General features: G+C 39.7%; 1 protein-coding gene across 3 annotated transcripts in view; it reads left to right on the top strand.

The window, feature by feature from the left end:
* PARD3B (par-3 family cell polarity regulator beta) overlaps positions 1-22,540 on the top strand; it is a 396,105-nt gene that overhangs the window by 350,396 nt on the left and 23,169 nt on the right. For all 3 annotated transcript variants that reach the window (XM_053947862.1, XM_053947861.1, XM_053947860.1), the window contains one exon: positions 14,479-14,558. In XM_053947862.1, coding sequence (XP_053803837.1) covers positions 14,479-14,558 — 80 coding nt within the window. The remainder of the gene's footprint in view (positions 1-14,478; positions 14,559-22,540) is intronic.

The following is a 22,540-nucleotide window of genomic DNA, read 5'->3' as shown; positions in this document are numbered from 1 at the left end:
TACTGTGTTTGAGCATATAGCCCACAGCTCTGCAGCTTTTATCTCTTGGCTTTTTATTATGTGGGGCAGGGAAAATGGGCACAAATAGCCTTTCTGGAGCTAGCTGTGATCTGGCTTGACTGCAGTCCTCAAAAGTAGCTGAGTCTTTGCAGTTTGCTTTGAGTTTGGCAAGCTCCTGCCAGTATAGGAGCTTGCCTATAACTTATAACTTGCCTATAACCTATAACTTCAACAAGTTTCTGTCTCCTTGTTGGTCACTCTGTAGACAGGGGACTGTGTGGCCACTTTCCCTGAGCATGTGTGCACACTCTGCCGAATCTCAGGCCAGCGTCACATGGGGAAGCTGGAAGAGGACTGAGATTTTAACACCGAGCCTTCGCACGTGGGGCTGCCAAAGCCAGTACTTTGCACCCTGAGCTTTCCCTCCCGTACTTAGCCTCAGTGATACTGCTCTGTGACAGCTTGGTCCTGACCCCCAGCAGCTCAGTGTCCCATACACCAATAGAATCAGATACAGCTGCTCCTGGGTCGGGCTGTGGGGGAGGGGGAAAGTAGACTTCCTTTTAAACTGACCTCCTCTTCCTCAGGCCATTAGTAAGAGGCCTGCTTCAACTTCTGGAAGGGGGCCCCAGTTACAACACTCATTTTTTAATCACAAGACAAATCTGTTATGCCACTGAAATTCATGTCTGAAGCTAAGCATGCACTTAGGTATTTATTGGATCAGGCCTGAAATCAGGCCTCAAACCTGATCCCCTTCAGGCACAAGCTTTGGCCTTTACTACCAGGTATCCGGTGCATTTGTCAAATAGATGCTGACATGGTTGACTTCTTTTTCAATTCTTACAACTTAATTTCCCTGGGTCATGTTCATGTTCGCTGTTGCTGATTAAAAAGAAATCTCCCTAAAACATACCTATGATCCAAAGAGTTGTGTGGCTACTGTTGTTCCAGACAGCACCCCCTTTCCTGAAGATGCTGGTCACTGTCCAGCCCTGCCTGCTAGGGTTAATATCCTGCTAAACCAGAGAGTGGTTTGGAGAAAGGACTGCAAAATTTGTTCAGTGATTGCCCAGTGTGTGCAGAACTTGAGGGTCAAGGGTTGAGCTTGAAAGAAGCTGGGTCAAGTAATACAACTATGTCATTGAGGCTGTTAGAGAGCCCAGATCTTGTATTTGATATAGTTATAAGTATGTGACAGAAGCCAACTGAAATAATGGACTTTTCATTACTTTTGATTTCTGGATTGAGTTCTTCTTAACTTGCAGCACTTCTCATTCCTGCAGTGCAAGAGGTGGAGGCCTTGTGTCTTCTTGAGTTTTGCTGAAGTTCCTCGCTGCAAAATGCATTAGCAGAACTGCTTGTTAAATTCCGTCCTAGGTGCAGTCTTCAGCAGTCAGGGTGTCAGTGCTCTGGCTACATTGTTGTCTTGCAGTTAGAAAAACACTAAAAAGTTCAAGATTTTTTCACAGCCAAGGTGTGAAAAGTAATTAGAATGTATCACTGATGTTGGATTTAAGCAATTATCTGTGAATATAAAAAGGCCCTATTTTTCTCACAAACAGGGGACATTACTATAATTATTTTAAATTAAAATGAAAGTCAGTGATTCAGACATGGAGAGATTAGGTGGATAACTTTATTAGTTCCCAGTCTAAGGTCTGTAGTGCAGATGCTAATCTAATATCAAGACTGCATTAAAAAGTACAAAATATGGGAAGAGAGAACTGCTTTTACCCCATAAGGCTGGTGCTGAACATGACTTTGACTGTTCTGCTCAAGGCCAGCTCTCTTCAATGTTCGGCTCTAAATCTGACTCTTAAAAATACTGGGAAAGGGAGCACTAGTGTCTTCCTTCTTGTTCCGTACAGAATCTGACTTGGAACACATTCCTTCTATCAAATGTGCTGTTTTGAGAAGTTCTGCAAAAGTTAGTAATCAATTTAATCTTTGTTTTTATTTGGTTTTTTGAAACTTCATTTTTAAAACTTCTTTAATGTTCATGCTTGTTTTTTTAAAACTTCTTTAGTGTTCTTGCTTGGTTTAGTAAGTTGGATTTGTAAGCAGAAATTTACCAATGCAGAATGGCACCATGCAGCCTAATCTGAAGGGTTGATTTTGATTTTATTTTCTTGGAGTGTTTTTGAGACACTAATCAAGGGAATTTTTTTATATTAAACAAGTGTTTGGATGCTAAACACTAAGAAAGCAAGCATAACACATACTTCTGCCTGTGTTTTTGCTGCTTTTGCTTCATCAAATGGCCTGACTGTTGTGTTAAATGCCATGTTGTCCAATATTAAGTAGTGTCATTCCAGCTGAACGGTGTGTCGTAAGTCCTGTATGATAGGAGTTATTGAGTCTTCTGTAATCCAGGTGATATTGGAATGTCTGCCTTGCAAGCAGAAATAAGAGTTCTGACCCTACTGCCTCCAAGGGTGTTCTGCTGCTCAGGACAGATAATATGTGAATAACCCAGAGTAGCATAGATTTCATAAAGTAGTATATCAAATTTAGCATGTAAGTTGTGAATGCATACAACTGAGCAGCAGGACTGGTATCTCCTCTACAGTGCAGTCTGGTCACCAGTTATAAGGTCCTTCTAGATTAGCCCATTCATCCACTTTCTTGCTAGGCTGGAATAATGATTGTCAACAGTATGATTGCAAATAATGCCCTTCTGTGTTAGGAATGCCAGTGCTGCACGTGACAACAAACAATGGCAGTATCTCTGTAGGAACCCAGACCCTAGGGAAGCCTGGATCAGATTATGCTTTCCACCATCAGCTATTCCAAGAAAAGTCAGAGTAGCAGATACCTAGAGTGAAAGTTTGAAGTTACTGTGTGACTCAAAATGAAGGGAGTCACTTGGATTCAAGAGTTTCTTGTAATGCATTAAGCATGGTTATATTAAATTATATTCTATAGGTCATAATTTGATGAGAACTTCTTCATGATAAGATAAAAATTTATAATTTTAATACTTGCCTGTGCCTTCCATCCCTGGTCTGCCGTCATCAAAACAAAGTCATTCTGACAATCTAAATTCACCCTTTCCTGCGCAATGATTATAGGGGAATTTAGCAAAATGCTATCTAGTGATACTCACCAGTGGATCAGCATGAACATTTACATTTGCGTTTGAAGCTAATTTTTAATGTATTTCTCTTAATTTGCTAGGAAGATACTTGTCAAATTGGCAATTAAACTGTAATTTGGTCACTGAGGTGTTTACACGGATTAATAGATCTCTCTCTTAAGCGTATGCTCCTGGGTTTGAAATAACAGCTATACTGCGTGGTAGCATGACCCCACTTGAGTTTCACACACACATGCACAAAATCAAATTCCATCACATTTTAATGCAAATTTTACCTTTGCAAATGATGGCCTGAAAAGAATGAGTTTCCATGGTAACCTTAGGGAACACATAACCTGTTTATCATAACTTCTCCATGAAGCAAGACAGGGGGTGGGGAACATGCTTTGATGTCAGCTATATTTTTCTGCAGACAGCATTCTGCTCTAGCACATACAGAGAATTTACCAAAATACTTACGTACTGTCCTAAATGAACTTTTTTTATGTTCTTAGAGACAAAAGCAGTTGTATGGAATAACATAGGAGGTAACTGCAATAGGCAATATTCAACTCCATTAACTGACCTCTCAGCTCCTGTCTATTGTTTGACAGCTAGGTCAACAGTTTGAAAGACCAATCAGAAATTAATAGTTAACAGATCTCTTCCATCACTTTATCTTTTCTTGCTTTCCCTCCATGCTTTAAACTTAGCCCTCAGGTATCCCTGCTGCTTTTCAAAGCCACTTTTTTTATTTTTTCTTGTTCTTTCCCTTCACTGCTGAAAGTACTTTTTTGAAAAATGCCTTGAAATATCTCTGAACTCCTACATTTTGGAGCTACCACAGAAAAAAAATATTGATTATACTTCACAGTCGGTGCTGACTTTCAGAGTTGAGGTGGTGGCTCCTGGAGCTGCCATTAGCGAGAGTGAATTTGATGGCTGTGAGCATCTGTAAGGTTGTGTTTTTTCCTGCAGATGCACAGTAACTCCTGGCTAAAGGAAAGTATGTCTGCAACATTTTTTTAAGGTCATTAGGAGTAAGGAACAGATGTTGAGGTTTTTCAGAATACTGCTTTGAAGTGCGACTTAGGAGTCAACTGACAAGACTGACCCTATAGGCAGTGATTTTTGGGATTGGAACACAGAGGAACCATTGCCCACAGTTACCCATCTGGTATCCATCTGGTACCAGCAAACAACAGACAGTACCAAATCACAGAAAAACTGTACCAACTGCTAAATTGGTATCAGCAAGCAAAGAAGGTCACCACCCAACAGCAGTTGCAAGCAGGAGAAACAATGTCTGTAACATTTACAGGCTGGTATCTGAAGATCCGGAGGAACCTGATGCCATAGCATATGGAAAGCAATTCCTGTCTCTAAGCCTGCTTATGCTGATGTTTTTTGCTCAGTATTAATCCAGGTTTGGGGAGGAGTTTTGGGTTTTGTTTTTTTGGTTTTGTTTTTTTTTTTTGTTTGTTTGTTTGGTTTTTTTTCTTTTTTTTTTATTTCTGGGGTTTTTTTTGGTTGTTTTTTGGTTGTTTTTTTGGTGGGGTTTTTTTTTTGCCTTTTTTGTTTGTTTGTTTTTTTTTTTCTTTTTTTTGTTAACCATATTGAATTAGCAGTGTGGAGAGCTTTTGTCACGATGCCATTGAGAGAGCGCCGCTCTTTATTGGCATCTATGTTTAACAGGATTAAGGTGGATTTAATACCCTGTGCTACAGACTAACCATTCAAATTCTAGGAGTACTGTTCCATAGTGGTGTCAAATCACAATGGAAGGAGTTGAAGTTAACTTTTAACTCCGTGACGATTTACTCTGCAGCTTTTCTTTGATGTGAAGTATTCTTGGGGAGAGCTGTGGCAGGGGGTTGTTTTCCAGTTTTACTGCTGTCTTCCTTTTCTCCCCTCTGGTCATTTTCCCCCTTCTTCCTCCTTTTCTTTTCTTGAAGCGGTGTGCTGGTTTGTACAGTAGCTAAGTGCATAGAATGCAATAATACAACAGTGAGAGATTTAGTGCCTCTAGGTGCTATCCCTTCTACTCTTGAGGACCTCCAGCAAGGCATGATTTTATAGACAATGAAAGGCTTGCTCTCCCCTGTGAAGCCGCCTGCCTGCAGGAAGCTTTTCACTGTCTATTTCCACTACTTGCTCTGCAATTTAGTTCCATGCCCTGCTATTTCCCCCTTCCCTCCTTTTCTTCTCTGACATACACATGCATATACCTCCTGTGTACACATTCAGCACCAACACCAGATGTAGGTAGACACAGCAAAATAGTGTTATCTCAATGTGTGCATTAAAACACTCAAAAATACACCAAACATTTTCATTTTGCCACCCTCATTTTAAATGGAATTATTGATCTGTCCTCTGTTTGCTTTCCAGGTACTGACACTGTCATTTCATTTTCCCTAAAAAGAACACAAGCTCATAGCTGAGCTGCAAAGCATGGCCATTACACCCTGGCATTGGTGCCAAGAACTCTGCTGACTTAGCTAGAGAAAGATGCTGAAAGCCTGACTTTGAGAGAAAATTCAATTCAATTCAATTCATACAATGTCTCTCATGAAGTATTTCAAAATGCCTCATATCAGGAGATAACATAATGAGAAAATGCTTTAGAGAACTGGGTATTCAGATAGCAAGAAAAAATGATACACAACAATGAACTGGAGTAAAAGAAAAGACGACTGTCATTTAAAAGCAGTAATCATCTGGATAAGTAGTCTTGTAAACTAATTACAGTGAGAAGAGAAGCAAAGAATGCAAGACTGAGAGGAACAAGAAGCAGCTTAGTTTCAAACAGGCTAAAGCAGAGGTCTGGTTTCATGGAGGGAGAGGAATTACACACAGTATTGTAGAACTACTAAAGGAGACCTGCTTTAGAAATGTATCCATACATATGGATTAGTATGCTGTATATTGCATCACAAGTGTATCTCTGTGACAGGTTAAGTTATTCTCTTTAGTGGCTGGGAAGAGATTAATTACTTTGGCCTGGTTCAGGGGAAGAGCAATTGAAATGCCTCCTTGCAGTAGGAAAGAATCAATGCTGATGGGTGCTGTGGGTTTTTTGGTTTTTTGTTTTGCTGCTTTTAAGATTTTTCTCTCAACTCAAGGGAAACTTCTATTTGCCTCTAATTTGAGAGTAGGTTTGCAAGTGAGGGTGTTGCAAATCTGGTGCTCATTAAAGACAATTAAGAGATAGAATTAACCAAAACATATTATACAAATAATGGAAAAGGAAGCCACCCACAGAGACAGGCACAGGCCAGGAAATTATCTCATTTTGCTTGGTCAAAGGAAACCATAGTTCTCCAGCACCAGGGATTGGGGGATCACAGAGCGAGGGTTCAGAAAGCAGAGTATTTTCTTTGTGGGACTGTGTAAAAACACTTTGCAGTTCTGGCTGCACCTCCATCTTTGCTGTTTTCTCTCTCTTTAGTGTTGCAAGATACAGCAAATGCTGAGAGCTTGTTTTCTACAAAACTAAGGCAATTGCCATGTTTTTAAACTGTTATGAGAACAGCCTGTTTCCCTTTTAAAGTTCCCATCTGTGTTTGTATTTCCCTCAGTCTATTGCCTTTATAGAGAATTTTCTGCTCCCTCTAAATCTAAACCATTAGTTTCACCTCCTTGAACAAGAGGTAGGGCATTACTGAGGAGGAAAAGTAAATCCTGAGATAATCAGCCTTGCTTAATTCCACCATGGAACACTGCTGTTTTCAGTGTTCCTGGTGTTCATTGCATAGGGAGAAGGGACAAGTGACTCTGAGTATGTACATTTGTGTGTGAGCATGTGTATGTATATGTATGTATCTGTAGAGAGAGACAGGCAGAAGGGGAGCATTTAATTGCCTTGCAATCGGACCAACCAAGTAGTGTTCTGATTGCATACAGCTGATTTTCTAAGTGAAAATCTTCAAACCTATTCAACAGCAAAACCAAGATCATCAGTGACTCTGGAGTGTGTGTTTCTTATAGGGAAGAGGAAGGTCGGTTTGATTACTATCTCTTTTTTCCTTTGGACAAGGGTGTTTTTCTCATCCAAGGGAAATGCATTCTAGCAGCATGAACATAACTATTAATCAACACTTGAGTGATAATCAGTGAATGAAAAATGATGACCAGAAACTGAAAATGTACTTGCATAGCTACTTTGGTGCTTTTTCTTTGAGATCATGCCCTTGCATTTTAACATGAACAATTCTTATGAAATTAGTGCTGATATATTCCAAAAGGCAGTGATTTAAAAAGCCAACACTTACTTTTCACTTGGAAAAAAAAATACTAACAGGGAATGATATATTAAGATCTGCATAAGTAATGTTATAAAGCTACCTTGGTAGTCTCTGAGACAGAGTCTCAGTTGATATGAACCAGTAATATCTTACAGATTTACTTGAGAGATGAGGATGCCAAAATCGTCATCACTAGAATGCTGTATTCAAATGTGTGAAGACATGTTCAGGATACAGAGAGCTAAATGTTCTTCCTGTGTATTTTTGCTCAAAAAGGAGATAGAGGCACCGAGAGATGCAGGTGTATGTTAGCTTTGGGAATGCCTCCAAGAGGAATCAGATGCTATTGAAATTAAAACAAAACCCCCCTCAGTATTTAGCATGCTTTCCTGAATCATGGCCAGTGTATGTGGTGGCACCCAGCAGAAACCAAGGCTGTGTGACTCTCCTAGTGAACAATACCTTGCTTTTGTTCTTCCAAGACATTTTTTGACCAACTCAGTCACAGTTCTAATAGCATCAAGTGTTCTTTGGAATAATCTCAAAACCAGATTAGTATAAAATGCTTAAAGTAAGTGTGTGCTTAACAAAAAGAAAGCATAACATTCCCTGGGACTGAGCCCAGAAAGCAGAACTTGAGGAGATTGCGAGGTTGTGACTTCTTTCCAAATTATTTAACCTGTATTTTTTGTTGACACAAACATAAAAAAGTTCATTTGCCACACTACCAAAACAAACTTGAAGACATTGGTCCATGATTTGAGAACCTCTGACAATTGTAGTCCCGCGATATCTGTAAAATGGAGCAGGAACAGAAAAGCAAGGTGTCTCAGGATCTGCTGGGAAGATACTGCTTCCTTCCTTACTCTTGGGAATAAGTTTGTTTGTAACAAACAAATTTGTAACAGGGAAGCTGAAAGTGCTCTTTCTCTTCAGTGGTGGAGGTGGTTTTAAGAGTTCCTCTGGAACATCATCTTGGCTTGCCATTACAGCCAAGAAGAAAAGCACAAGAATATCAAAAAGAAGTATTAAAGGTGCTGTCTTATATCCAAACAATGGTAAAGCAGTACCAATGGGCTCATAGAACATTAGACTCCTCTTCGAGGACTACTTCTGCCATTAAAATCAATGCAACTTAATTAAAGCAAATTATAGATAGATACATCTATAAATAAGATATTAAAGTGCGCCGCTGAATATGATAATTGCTGCATATTTAGCAATCAGCATGTGTGTTCTGCTTTTGCCAGGAGGGATTTCTTTCAGAGGAATCAATGGAGCTTTATTAAAAACCATCTAAATTAGAGGGAGAAATGATGAGTGTTATAATAACGCAAAATCACTGTTTCAACTTTCATTGCAAAACTAGGAAAGCAAAATATATCCCTCTTTGTGTATGTATGGAAAACATCAGAAAAATTCTTTTGAATTGTAGACAGTGGTAGAATTTTTAATCTTTACCTTTTGATGCAAAACATTAAAAAAACTGGATGGAAGATACCTTGCTTTCTGTAGAAATGCTGGAGCTCTCCGAGGGTTGGGTAATGAGGATATCACAGCAGTAAGGAATTAAGAAGACCCCATCTATCAACTTCCTCCATTTCACATGACCATCCATTTCATGGGCCTTATATCACCTGCTTCTGTTTCAGCAGCTAAAGAAAGTGTTAGCAAGTCAAATTGTGCTCTTAAATTTCACTTGCACTTCCCAGAACCAGACAGAGTTGAAATGCAAAAAATAAGTGGGTTCATTTTGATGCTTCACCTGTGTATGAAGCATTGAGACTAGGGTGGGGAATAAATCCACTTTTACCTCTCCATTTTTCTTCAGTTTTCACTTAATTGAAAACAAAAACCAACTGTGTCTCAGCAGAGGGGAGACCTGAAGGTTAAAGGGCAAATTCCGTTATACCACAGCTCTTTTTGGCATGCTGAATCTCAACCCATGTGATTAGAAACGCTCACAGACAAAAGAAGAGCTTTGAGAACAGAGGTCAAACCAGCATCTGAATCAAGTCCTTTAGCAGATGATCACAAGACTATTGAAAAATGCACTAAGCAATGCAGCAGTTCTATGTGTCATGTTTATACACAGACTTTCAGGCAAAAAGCAGAACTGGGTGGCATTTTCAAAGCACTTGGATTGATGGCAGAGCAGAAGCGTCACTCTGCAGCCTTCCTGGGCTGTCTCCTGTCTTATAGTGCATGTCAGTTGTATAAAATACAGTGGTAGTATCCTGCCATTCTTATGGGTAGAAAACCACAGTGCACAAGCTCAAGTGACTTTTCTGAGCATACACAGTGAATAAGTGAAAAAGTTAGGAGTCCCAGGACTCCTATCTTCATAAGCTTTTCCTCATCTCCCATAATTTTAAATCAGTCAGGTGTAGCTCAAGTGGGGTCAGCAGTGTTTTGCCCTGGATTCACAAACATGTAGCTAAAATCCCATCAGCCTTGAGGAAGTTATATTATTGCTGCTTACCTAGTGGGCAGCACACTGTCCAAATTTTCTTTCTGATCTTAATGGTAATTGAAATGTTTGGAGGATGCTTATTGTTCATAAGTCAGGAAAAAAAGGGCTAAAAAGTAAAAGGACAGCAATGCTTGGCATATGATTGAAGAATTAGTAATCCTGAATTCAACATCCACTGTATATGATTCTTTTTTAACAGTGGGAAACTTTTGACTCTGAGCAGAAGAGTAGCTGATTAAAAAAGTTTTGAAAGAATTTTTTTCACCGACTGACCACTGCAATGATGATGAAGTTACTATAAGCAAGTCTAAATACCTGTAGGAGAGGGAACAGTAAGTGCAAGTTTATGAGACAGCCAACCTGAAAATGTCTCTGCATCATTTATTTTCCTTACAAGCAGTATGCATGGTCTTGGGTTTTCACTGTGCTGGCTTCACTCAGGATGGACCTTGAGCAGGGAGTCAGGTGGCAATCTGTGAGAAGAAGTAGAGCCCCAGGCAAAAACGCACTGTCCTGCTGAATTCTGCTGGTAGGGACAAGGAGTTGTTGCTGATTTCTATTTGCAGTGTGGTAGCTCTCACCTTGAGCTGTGTGTGGATGCACAAGAAGAAGTCAATTCTGGTTTCATGTAGCTTAAACTTCAAAAAAGATTGCTATAGTTGTTATTTTTTGTACCACAGCATTTGTCCAACCCCTTACACCTTGACCCATAAGGAAGGAGAAAGAGAGGCTTTCCTGCTAGCAGCTAGCATTGTAGCCTTTAGCAAATGCTCCAAGAGGAAGGCAGTATAAAGCAGGTGAGGGTGAATGAAATGCAGGATCTCCCAGGGAAAAAACACAGTCCCATGCGCTTTTCTGTACAGTTTTCAAGATAGTCAGGAGCTTCAGGACTAAATAAATCCTTTCTCTTCCCTTAAAGAATTGTTATTCTGCAACAGCAGAATTCTCCTGTAGGCAAATTCCAGACTTACTCAAGACACCTGCTCACAGGTATACTCTATTTATAACTTAAAATTTATTTGCAGGTGTTTGAACGCTCTAAGATACTTGTTTCTGGTTTGATCTATACTGTCCTTTCGTTCTACACTTCTACCAGCCTGGTTCTTCTGCTGGGAACTGGCAGGGGTTTAGTTAAGGATGCAGAGGTGTCACAGGATATTTTCTGGAGATACCTTTCTGTCACAGAAATCTTGTTAGCTAGTGAAAATTATTGTTTCTAAAAAGAGAGACTTAAACAACAGAAACATTAACTAGCCATGTGTAAAAAACACCTCTCTGGCACACAGAAAATCCTGACCATGAAGGCGTTGAGTTATATGGAGACAGTGTCTTGCCAGTTTTTCTGCTATCTTGTCTCTGAGTGTGGCCACTGCTGTGACTGGTATTCCCAAAGGGACAATTAGGAGAACAGCTTGCTGATACAGAGGTTCTGCTCTCCCATTCAGCACTCAGGTCTTGCCTTTCTTCCACCTGCCAAAGGCTTTGCTGTCTCCTGTTAACTGGATGTTAGTTGGTTTGATTCATATTAGTATCCGGTTTATTAGTTTTACATTCCACAAAGGCCTTGACCATACCAATACTTTGCAACAGTTACATTTCATGAATTGTTTGCTGTTGTTTTTTGATAAAGATAGTGTTTTCTTTCCTTGATTTAAACATGCTGCCCTTTTAATTGCACTGATAGGATGATGGCTGTTTCTGTGTTTATCTCTGCCCGTTATTTTTGCATATTCATGTTTTGCTTGTTAGTTGAGGCTGCTTTTAAGAGATGAACTGTTCATAATGATGCCACTTATTTTAGTTGATGTTGTTAATTTAAACCGTAAAAATACAGGAGCATATTTTGGATCATTTTTTCTGTTGTAGGTTACCATACATTTGTGAAATGTGTATTTCACCTGCTGTTGTATTCTCTATTGATTGGAGTGTTGGTCTCCTAAGCTATTCCAGCTGCATCTGTAGGGACTCAACCGAGCACTGCACCTTCTGTCAGCTCCCTTGCTGGTCACCTCATGGTCACCATCCATTTGGCTCTGACAGGACTTCCAGGTTTTAATCCTGTTTTATTAAGATTGTTACTGTTTCTTCACCTAAATATGTTGTGATTATTAACTGTGTTAAGACTTCCACACCTAGTCTGAGGGCCAGCTGCATATGTCCTGTTTTAGGAAAGGAGGAGAACTTGAAATATTTTGATCTTACTAATTAGTACATTTCACACCGATTTTTAGCTTAGTTTGCTGTAGAAGGCAGCAGAGGAACCCTTTGCTTTGACTCTTTCTGAAACATAAATAACTTCTACTAAGGAGGTGTTTCTATTTTCACAATTTCTCTTTTCATCAGGGTAGTATTTTATTCCAGGCACCATTTTGGCACTCCAGGCTGAGTGATGATACACTTTTACTGTCGCATGGACAGATGGAGAAAGAAAATCAGAAGGAATGGCTGAGCCTTTAATTAGCTGTGCAGAGCCAGAGCATGCTTTTCCAATGCATTGGGGGTTTTATATAGGGTGTGGAGACTCAGCCGCTCGATGATCCAAATTAGCAAAATTGTGCATCCGCCACCAGGGTGTTTCTATGGTAACTGTCTCTCAAATCATATATACAAACAGACCTGGCAGGGGCTATTGCCTTCTATTTGGTCTGCAGGAAATCATCAAAAAAGGGGTGTTTTCAGGCTTTAAAAAGGCCTTGTGATGTAAATATTTTTTTACTTTTGGTGGTTGGTATAAGTTTTGGGATTACTGCTTTATGCTGGCACAATTCTGAGTGTTTGTGTTTTTTCATGTTGCCTGGCTGCTGTTACTCCCTTTAGGTGTGAGAGTGCAGGAAACTCACACCACTACCAGACTCATGCATGTAATTAATAACCTATCTACAGCTGCACAGGTAGACAATAAAAAACTACATGTTTTTATGGTGAGAGACCAGATTATACATTTGTTTCTTTTCCCCTCATTCATCTTCAGGAGAAATCTGGAGGGTCTTCTCTTACCAGTGTACTTGGGAACTTAAGGGAAATTATGAACCTGATGAAATTAGTAGTGTAAGTACAGCCAAAGTGGCTGTGACTCTTCACCTAAGTGACTCTATAAAGTCTCTCTGCATGTTACTTTTTCTGGTGGAAAAAATGAATGAATGATCCCTTTAGCCTACTGCCCTCTTTTTGAAATGTAGGGCAATTATTGTTATTTTTTGTTCATCCAAAGTCAGGTGCTGCTAAAGCATGGGTCATTTCAAATCAGAGGTGTTTTTTCCTTGTGGCAAACAGTTCTGTGAGGATGCCTTTCTGTTTTGAATGAGATAAAGGAAGCTTGCAAGAGGCCTGCACTAAATATTTTTTTTCATTTGCAAGTATCTTGGATGTTTGATGAGTGCCAAGGTATATAACAAAATTCGTCTGGAATAATTTCTGAGCCTACCTAATAGCTCCAAATGATACTGCCTCTCTTTGCACAGGACTCGGTTTATGTAATGTACACAGAAATGCTTTGTAAAGGTAGATAACACTTAATACACCTGAATGCACAACTTTTCTCATTGCAGTGGTTTATACATCTCTTCAGTGAAAATGGTGTATTGTGCATAAATTACAGGACTGACAGAAATGTACTTGAACCTGTAGAATGCAAAAAACATGTTAATTTTTGTTTTATCTTTTTTCTAATCGGGCATGTGCCAAAACCTTTATGTGATTTATTACTTTCTTTTTAATGAATTGTTAAAAATGTTTGAAAAGGCATTAAATCTTCCTTTCTGCTATTAATCTGTAAAAGGGGAAGGGGATTTTAAATGGCCTCTTAGTATATTGCTTTATAAAACTGCTGATTCTAGCAGCACCGGAATAGGAATACATACTAATGCAGGAAACACTGAAGGCAGTCAGAGCCTCCTCCATTTATGGAAGGAAAGACTAATAGCTCCATTTTAACAAGGCTCTTAACACTTTGGGCCATCAGCAGGCATTGAGTGAAATTGGGAGAGCTCCTGTGTGCTAAAAGCATTGAAGTTCACCGTTTGGTACCGGTTGGAGCCTTCCTGATAGAATTGTGCTCCTCAGCCAATGCCAGTTGCCATCTTGAACACAAACCAAGTAGTGCTGGCATTTTGTCTGAGTGCACTAACACTGCACTTTTGAAATGGCACCAGAGCATCATAAATGCACTTAACTCCCAGCTGGATACTTAGCTTTGCAGTGGTGTTAGGGAAAGTTTCTGGATTCGTGTTAAGAATGAAAGAAAACCTGTTTGTATTGTATTTTATGCTTAAACAAAACAAGTTAGTGGAGGGGATAAAGGCAGACTTGGTACTAAGATGTTAGCTTTGATTCAGGTAGTTATGCCACTGTAATCAGAAGGGGTGTACTTAGTTAGATGATGTCCTCATGTTACAGAATTCCAGGAGAAAGGCCAGAGAGAGTATCCCAGCTAGTAGGCAGATGAGGGAAAGGTGCTGAAGATTGTACCTGCTCTGAACATTTCCTTGATACAGAAGCCTTTCTTGTTAGCAGTGATAAGATTATGTATGGGATTTGAAGCTTCTTTGAGCCCCTGCCTTTCTTTTGTTGATTTTGGCATGTTGCAGCATCATGTGTTCTCTGCTTATCGTTTTGAGATGCATTGTTAGTAGCTGGGCTGCATAATTGATCTTCATCTCTAATTACTCTCCTCTCCACAGGTGCCTGGAAAAGGTCCAGATGGAAGCTCCTACAATCTTCACTTTGAGGGGGTGGAAAGGCAGTATGCATCCTTACCCAGGTACAGCACCAAGCCTCCTTCCAATGGGGAGGGAAGGCAGCTCACAGCTGATGTCTGGCTCTAACATGAGAGATTATTCTGCACTTTTGTCTTGTCACGTTTTGCTGCTGATTTACTGCCATTTTATACCTGTACTATTAATTTGGACTTCTGAATTTTTAAAAAACAGGTCTCTCATTGAACAGATCAGCCACAGGTAGAGAACGTGACATTGAGGGATCTGGCTCTGCAAGAGTTATAACAGGTCATAGCAGGGCATAAATGACTGAGTTTGTAGTGATAAAATCCCAGCTGGCATTGACAGAACATTGCTGTGGAAAGCTTCCACTGCAGCAGCCACAGCTACCAAAGTCCCACTGTTGCTACAAGGGCTGTCTGACTGCAGTCTATTCCATGAGAACATCTCTGTGCTTTTACTGAGTGCTCTGGAAATGTGAGTGAATTCTTTGAGGGCTTTTTTTAATTCCTAATGCTTATCAGCTGAATGAAGAGTAATTCTAGTCTGAAACCAGTGGGGCATAACAAAAAGGAAGCATTTCAGAGATTTCAGCCCCATTTCTATGGGAGTTCTAATAGCAGAGTGTAACACAAATCAAGCCAGAAAGGGGAGTGAGAGGATGCTAGAAGAGATAGTGGGAAGCAGGGAGAGGAGAGGAAAACAAAACCAGAAAAATATTCCCCCTTTAGAATTAGAGGGCTGGGCAAGTCCTAAGAGGCATGGTCCAATCCACTTCTTGGATCTACAGGCAGGCTGATTTGTAAAAGCAAAGTAAAAATAGGCATCTATAAACAATAAGATATTTTTTCGTTGTGAAGTAGTGCTGGCATTTAGGAAATCAGTGAATTGTTTCTTTTTGCTGCTCCTTTTTCTACTCAGCTATTTACATTCAAAGGTGAACACTGAAAGATTGATAAATATGTAATGCTGTGTTCAATTCCAGATGAAAATACAAAGAATATTTTACTTTTGCTAACCAGAATATAAAGACTGTCTCACAAGGAGCTGTTGGATGTCTGTAGGCATTTTTAATGTATGTGATTTCTAAACCAAAGAATGTGTCTGCAGTTTACTTCCTGCCTTCAAATTATATTTGTCAGCCATTTTTTCTTGGAGATTCATCCTGTGCAGTAACTGGCTTTTGTGACAGAGGCCTGCTTTCCAACAGTGTGCCTTGCATGTATTTCCTGGGTGACTGTGGGTATTTAATCTTCTGGGTAAATAGCCATCTTTTTTCACAGTCCTCTAACACTCATGTTTCCCTGTCACGTTTCTAGCAGTGATTTTTGCATGTTAGTTAGGTGTATTTTAATTTTGCACACTCCTTTTTTTGTTTATTTTGAACTTCCATTTTGTTGAGTACTTCCTTGTGGATTACAAGAAAGTAAATTCATAATTGGTGCCCAGTGTAACTCTCTACAGCAATTTTTATATTTGTATGTCATGTCTTCTTTTATTCATTTTCCCTTTAAGAAAATTCACCATATTTTTTCAAGTGTTGTAAACTGAAAATTTCCCAGTGAAGTAACTTCCCTAAGCTAGAATTGTTTTGATTTCCCCAGTATTCCTTTCAAGGGAGAATGACCAGAAGTGAGCACTACAGTGCAGATGTAGACGTGCCCTTGCTTTAGGTAGTAAGCATTCCCTGTATCCCTTCTGTCCTGTTCCTTTCCAAACTGCTGCATCCTCAGCATGTTCCCTAGGTGTATATACTGCTCATCTCTACAACCTGTGTTTTTGTGGGGTTTGGTTGGATGGTTTTCGGGTTTTGGTTTTTTTTGGAGTTTTTTAAAAGTAGACTTATCTGAATAAGATCATTAATTTTACAGTATTGTTCCCCGAACCTCCATTTAACTTGTTGGAGACACAACTCTCCTGCTCTTAGAACAGGCTTGAGTATTTAACTGGTGAGAACTCTCCATTTAGAAAGTCATCCAAATATTCCCTAAGCTTTTGAAGATCACTGTGAAAGCGTCCTGTCTCTCTGTGCCTAAGGAGATTATGCTGGAGAGTTGAGAAGACCTGCACTTCAGCAGGGCTGTTTGTGCTTCCCAACCCAAACACTTACATTGCTGCACACAAGCCAAGCTGGGTCTCCAGAGGATTTCCACCCTGGCAGGAGCAGAGCTTTGGGATATCAAACACCCTTGGGTGTGCCTACAATTCAGCAATCAGCTGCTGTTTTTTATACTTCAGTTTTGTAAGTTTTGCAGTTTCATGTTACTGCAGTAATTAAGCCCTGGCAGTCACAAATGACTAGATTGTACAGTGAAGTCTAAATCCAGATGAAGGGATGCAGTCTCATTGCCAGCCACTAATGGAAATGAGTGATTTCTTTTGTTCTCATGGCTGACTGCCCAGGATATAGAGGAATCCAGGTAAAAAACACCCATTTGCCAACCAATTCTCAGCAGTGGAGGATCCATGAAAACTACTGTAATGAGCAGCACTATTAAAAAAAAAAAAAAAAAAAAAGGAAAATAAATTAAGAGAAAGAAACAGGAATGAAGAATGAAGAAGCAGTATTTCCTCAAAAGAGTAGCTTTCTTCTCTCGAGCATTTTAGTATTAGTTCAGTTTCCTGCCCCTGGGTTTATTCCCCTTCTTTTGTGCTGTCCTCACTGTGGTGAGGCCACTGAGCCGCATTGGTACAGATCATATATATATACATATATATCATATACATGGAGCAGTCTGCATACTTAGCCATTTAAGCCCAGTTTAATAAGAGATACTTAGCTTCAGAAGAGGGTTGTAGATGCTGGGAAACAAATTCCTGTTGCAATATTACGTTGAGTCCAGGAGGATATGACCTTTGCCTGCTGCTCTGATGTGGCACATACAAGGAAGGAGAGGAAAGCACTTGGGCTGCAGCCAGTTTCACAGGATGAGGAGGGGATCTGTGCTGTGTCAAGAGTAGCTGGGACCTACACAGTGAAACTGTTCTGCTTACCTGAAAGCCACCAGGACTCATGCTAGTGTGCGTGGACATGGACAAATTAAGTAAGAGAGCTTTGGTCTTCCTCCCCACTGGACAAGAAGGAGGAATGTTCACCTAGCAAAATCTTTTTCAGTGTTTGATGCCCCAAGACACTGTCCCATTCCTTTGCAAAGGTGTGCATCCTGCATGAAGTCAGATCTGAACATACCTGCTGCTGGCTTGAAAAATTTTAAGCTTTGAAGCATCATTGTGGCTTTGCCTTTTTTTTTTTTTTTGTGTGTGTTTTTCTCTGAAGCTGTTAATTTAAGTCTAGATATTATGGGCCAAATTCAAGTGATACAAGTCTATATTAACACTATTTGAGGAATTCTGCTGCCACGTGTGCTTGTCTTTTCAGTAGGTGCAGCGGCAAATTACTGTCCCGGTCTCACTGAAGTCTGTGATGTCCTTTTTTCTTTTGAGTGGAGGATCTGTTCCTGTGTAAGGTTACATGTTTAATTAAAAGGGGAAACAGGAGGCAGCAGCCTTTGGAGAAGGGCTTTCTGTCTGACTGGTCTAAGGAGTGGTGAGCTGAGCTACATAGTTAAGTTTCTGCGTAAAATAATGCCAGCCTGGAGGCTTACTTTGGAAATGTCTACAGAAGCAAACATCTGAATTAAATGATAAGTGGCTGTGGCAGCAGAGTGGCAGGTCTTCATCTCTCACTGCATTGTGCTGTTCTGTCTGCAGAAAAGCAGCAAAGTGGGAGAGACAGAAATGGGAGGCTTTGCAAGAGAGATACAGTTCTTTGCACTCAATACTTACGTGTTGCCCTGAGGCTATTACTAAGTAGTGCTGAGCAGTAGTATTAAGCAATGTTAAATCCTCCTGCTTAGGAGGAGAATCGCTTGATTCTTACATGTTCTAGCCTCTTCTTTTGGGAAGAAGAGCAGGGCAAGGTTGTGGGAGCCAGAAAAACATTTGTATCTTTTAAACTATTTTTAATGCATACTTTCTTGGTGTAATTCAGAATATTTTCCTGATGGAGCTATGGAGCAGATACGAAGCTGAAGCTGCTATGTTTGTTCATAGTTCTATTTTTGAGCTTGCTTTTATGGAAGTCTGTCTTAATGTAAATCGCAGTCTTGCTAATGGCAGCCGTGTTTGGAGAAGCCTCGTGTTCAAGGACATGTTCTTTTCTGTGGTGGTGGAAAAGCTGGCTGTGGCCAAAAGCAGACTGACAGACACTGGGACGGCACGCTGGTTGACAGGATGAGTGTGGATTAGAAAGCTCAGCCATCTTTCCAATAAGAAGTGCTGATTCCAATGGAAAAGTAGTACTTCAGACTTTCTCTGGAATTCTCCTGTTATTGAAGAACACATTTATGTCAAGAAAAGAGGGGGAGCCAGAAAGGCTGTGAGAGCATTAAAAAGTAACTGCTAGCATGGAAAAATGTGTTCAGGCTTTGTAGGTGGGTTCAGCTGTATTGCTGTAGCTGGGGCAAGACTGCTGAGCAAACTGGTAATTAGCTCACGAGTCTGTCTTAAACGTAACATGCATCCTGAAACTGGAAATCTTGGAAGTGGATTAAGAAACCATCCTTCCATACAGTGGCAATGGGTAGTTTTCCCATGCTGGAAGCTTCTCTTCAAGTTGACCATGCAATTTGCATGATGTGAGAAATGGATTTGTAAAGGATTCTCAAAGTCTGACTGAAAGCTCTCAGAGTCTTGTACATTTGTATGCAAACTCTGAGATAAAGTGTGCTGACTTAGAAAGGCCATGGAATAGAGATTATATTGTTGAGAGAGGGATTGAACTAGAAACAAGTTTCAAATGATGGCCTTGCAAAAAGACCAGATATTTTGGAGAATTAGAACTGTTAAAGATGCATTGTAGCAAGACCACATGGGGTAAAATAATAGGTGATTGTTGTTAGAAGTATTAGCAGCATTGTGTGGCAGAAGTTAATAGGCCAAAAACCATTTATAAGGTATGGGAACCAGGAAATAGGTTGGCTTCTGATAGAATGGCGTTGAGTTTTGTATCTCTTAGGTCTCACCCTTCTACGAGACTGATAACGGAATAAAATCTTTTAAAATGCCTCTCAGTTGCCCCACCTCTGTAGAGCTGGGATTTTCCAACACACTTCTTAAAGCAGTAGCTGAAAGCAGCACACTCTCCATTTCTAGGTATGATGTCAGGACACTTTTGATCACCTTGCCTGAGCCCTCCAAGACTTCCTACACTTCTGCGTCAAACTAAATTTCAATTTTTATCCGTCCCATTACTTTTGTAAATGTATTTACAGAAGCATCTAACGTGGAATTAGAATGTCACATTGTGGAGAATTCATTACATTCTTTGGAGGTTAATTATTTTACTGCTTAAAGAGATTATACCTGGTTTTTTTTTCCCTAAGTCTGACATTACCCAATTTCCGTTTCTAGATACTATGGTAAATATTTTTTCTGCTAGATTTCAAGAGCCAAGCCTGCAAAATTCCTTCCCTAGAGTATTTCTGTGCAGAGATCATTTATGTTATGTTTTCACCTCCCTTTCAATAAATTAAATAGATTGAGCACTTAGGTATCACACTATAGAGCATGAAAACAGCATTGACTCAAGGGGCCAGATTACCCATGCAGTCAATTTAGGAGGTAGCCTTTAGAGGTGAGTCAAAAACATTTTGAGCCCTTCAAATCAAAAGCAAAGTTTTGGTAATATCTGTGTCATGAACAGATAAGGTTCCTCCAACAGAATAAATGGATTACTTAGCATGTTTCATTAGCTGCTTATTGCACTTGCGTGTTCTTGCCTTTATTTTACTGAGTTTATTTCAAAATGCAAGATTTCTGTAATTTAATTGAATCCTGAAAACATCATCAGAAAGTGACTTGACACAAATCACGAGAAAAAGTTAATTGTCTATTAAATAAGACTCATCATTCACCATTGTCTAGCAGAATCTGAAATTAATATACTGACATTACTTAAATATGTATATAGTGTATTCTCTTGGTTAACAAAAAAGAAATCACAGTTTTAGTGCAGACTATAATTAGCTGTAAATCAACTTGTCAGAGCATTCCCAGCCTCTGGGAATTGACTAGCCAAGGACCACAGATGAAAAAGCAGGGTTTAAAATGAATTATTTCAATCAAAATTCCCTGCATGCTAGTTTAAATCACAAGTTTTTTGGGCTTTTTTTGCTTGGAACCACTTTGATTTAACCTATTCCATCACTTGTTGGAAAAAAAATCTGTCCTCTTTCTTAATTTGTATACTTCATTTAGATTCCTCCTTGGCATACAGCAGTTTGTTGCACAGCATTGACCCGGCAGTGCAGTCATGGATCTGGCCATCAGCTGAGGCACGTCCTGCTTGGTGTTGCTGTTGACAAGTGCCTTGCGGCGGCACAGTGGTTCTCAGTGACAGTGTTGCTCTGTCCCATCACACGGCTGCTGTTCTGCCAAGTTGTCTTCCAGACACCTTTTTGGTGCTTGGACACTCCTTGGAAACAGCTTGCCTCTGCTCTTCACTGTTCTCTCATCAGTTGACTTCATTGCATGGCTCTACTGAAACTGCAATTTCCTCTGTGTTTTATTGGCCCAACATGGTGCTTCATGGCAGGCAGAGAGTGACAATGCTGATGCAGACTGCAGGGAATAAATACCATTGCTGCCTTGCAGCAGTGTTTAAATTGGAGCATTGTTCCCCTGGCTAAAAAGAGCATCTGCACAGTAGTCTTAGGAAGGGGGGGCAGGGGTACCAAAACTTTAATGGCAGTGAAATCATTTATCAACCCTGTCCAGAATCACCCACATCTTAGTTTGTCAGTGAAACCATGTTATTGGACATACATTACACAGCTACAAGGTGAGACTGTTAACTTCTGGTGTGTAATATAATACCCAATATTTTTAGCCATGCCAAGGATTTTCCCTCCAAAGGGGCAGAAACCAGTGAAGAGCAGGTTGATGGGAAAATACTGTGTAGTTCCAGGTGGCTGAATAAAGTCTGTATCTCCCTCATTTGTTATACTGATTAAAATAACAGGAGATGGTCAAGAGGAATATTTGAGAACCAATTGTAAATGGTCCTTTTTAAATTTTGACATAAATCATATTTTTTTTAATATTCCCCTGGCATAGCTTCAAAACTAAGAAGACTTGATAATTTGGTGTCTTAAACAGGACTGGAAATAAGTAGGGTGCAAAAATGAATGGCTAACTACATCTAACTACAACTAACTTCATCACCCTAGTTATGTGAAATATAAATAATATTCAAACAGTATATTCTCCAGTATACTTGATTAACTTCCTCTTCTGTTTTAATCATCTAAAGTGATATCAGTAATTCAGGGATATTTTTTAATATGATTTTTATCTTGACAGCTGTGCTTTTATTGAAAATGCAACAAAATCTTGTCTGTCTGTATCTTCCAGTGTGGTGATCTCATAATAAATGAAATATGTGTATGGTTTTAGTTGGATTTTAAGTGCTGGCAGGTGAATTTAGAATCAGTTTTAATGGAAATACTGGTCAAGGACCTCCAAGATACGTTGCAATAAACCAGCCAAGATGAAATACAGGCAAAAAAAAAAAAAAGATCATTCCTATATGCTAGAGCCCAAGCTTGGGAACCAAGCTGATGTGCTCATTAAAAGATCTGCTTAAATCCAATTTCAAACAGTTTTAATATTTAGCAAACTAACTTTTCTTAACTCTGGAAGATACTAAAACTGATAGCTATAAAAACAACCCAGGCTCTAGGAGCTGTCAGGGAAATCATTGTACTTCAAGGCCAGAGTGCAAATCTATAGCAGGACAGCAGATTTGTGGCACATACATGCAGCAGAGAGCTGGAAGTGCTCTGTTGCAACTTCTGTTCCACCTCAGTTTCAATCCCTCTGCTCAGGTGAACCATGGCACCTAATATCACCTCAGTGTCATATGTGAAGTGTGAAGACTTTATTTCATATATGATGTCAAAATACATTTGTCCAAAAATGTGCAGAGTTCATAAATAACGTGTATATACACCTTCTACAGGGAGAA

This window comes from Vidua chalybeata, chromosome 7 (assembly GCF_026979565.1).
Source record: "Vidua chalybeata isolate OUT-0048 chromosome 7, bVidCha1 merged haplotype, whole genome shotgun sequence".
Classification (NCBI taxonomy): domain Eukaryota; kingdom Metazoa; phylum Chordata; class Aves; order Passeriformes; family Viduidae; genus Vidua; species Vidua chalybeata.
Note: the sequence above shows the minus strand (reverse complement) of the source record. Positions and strands in the feature narration are given on the sequence as shown.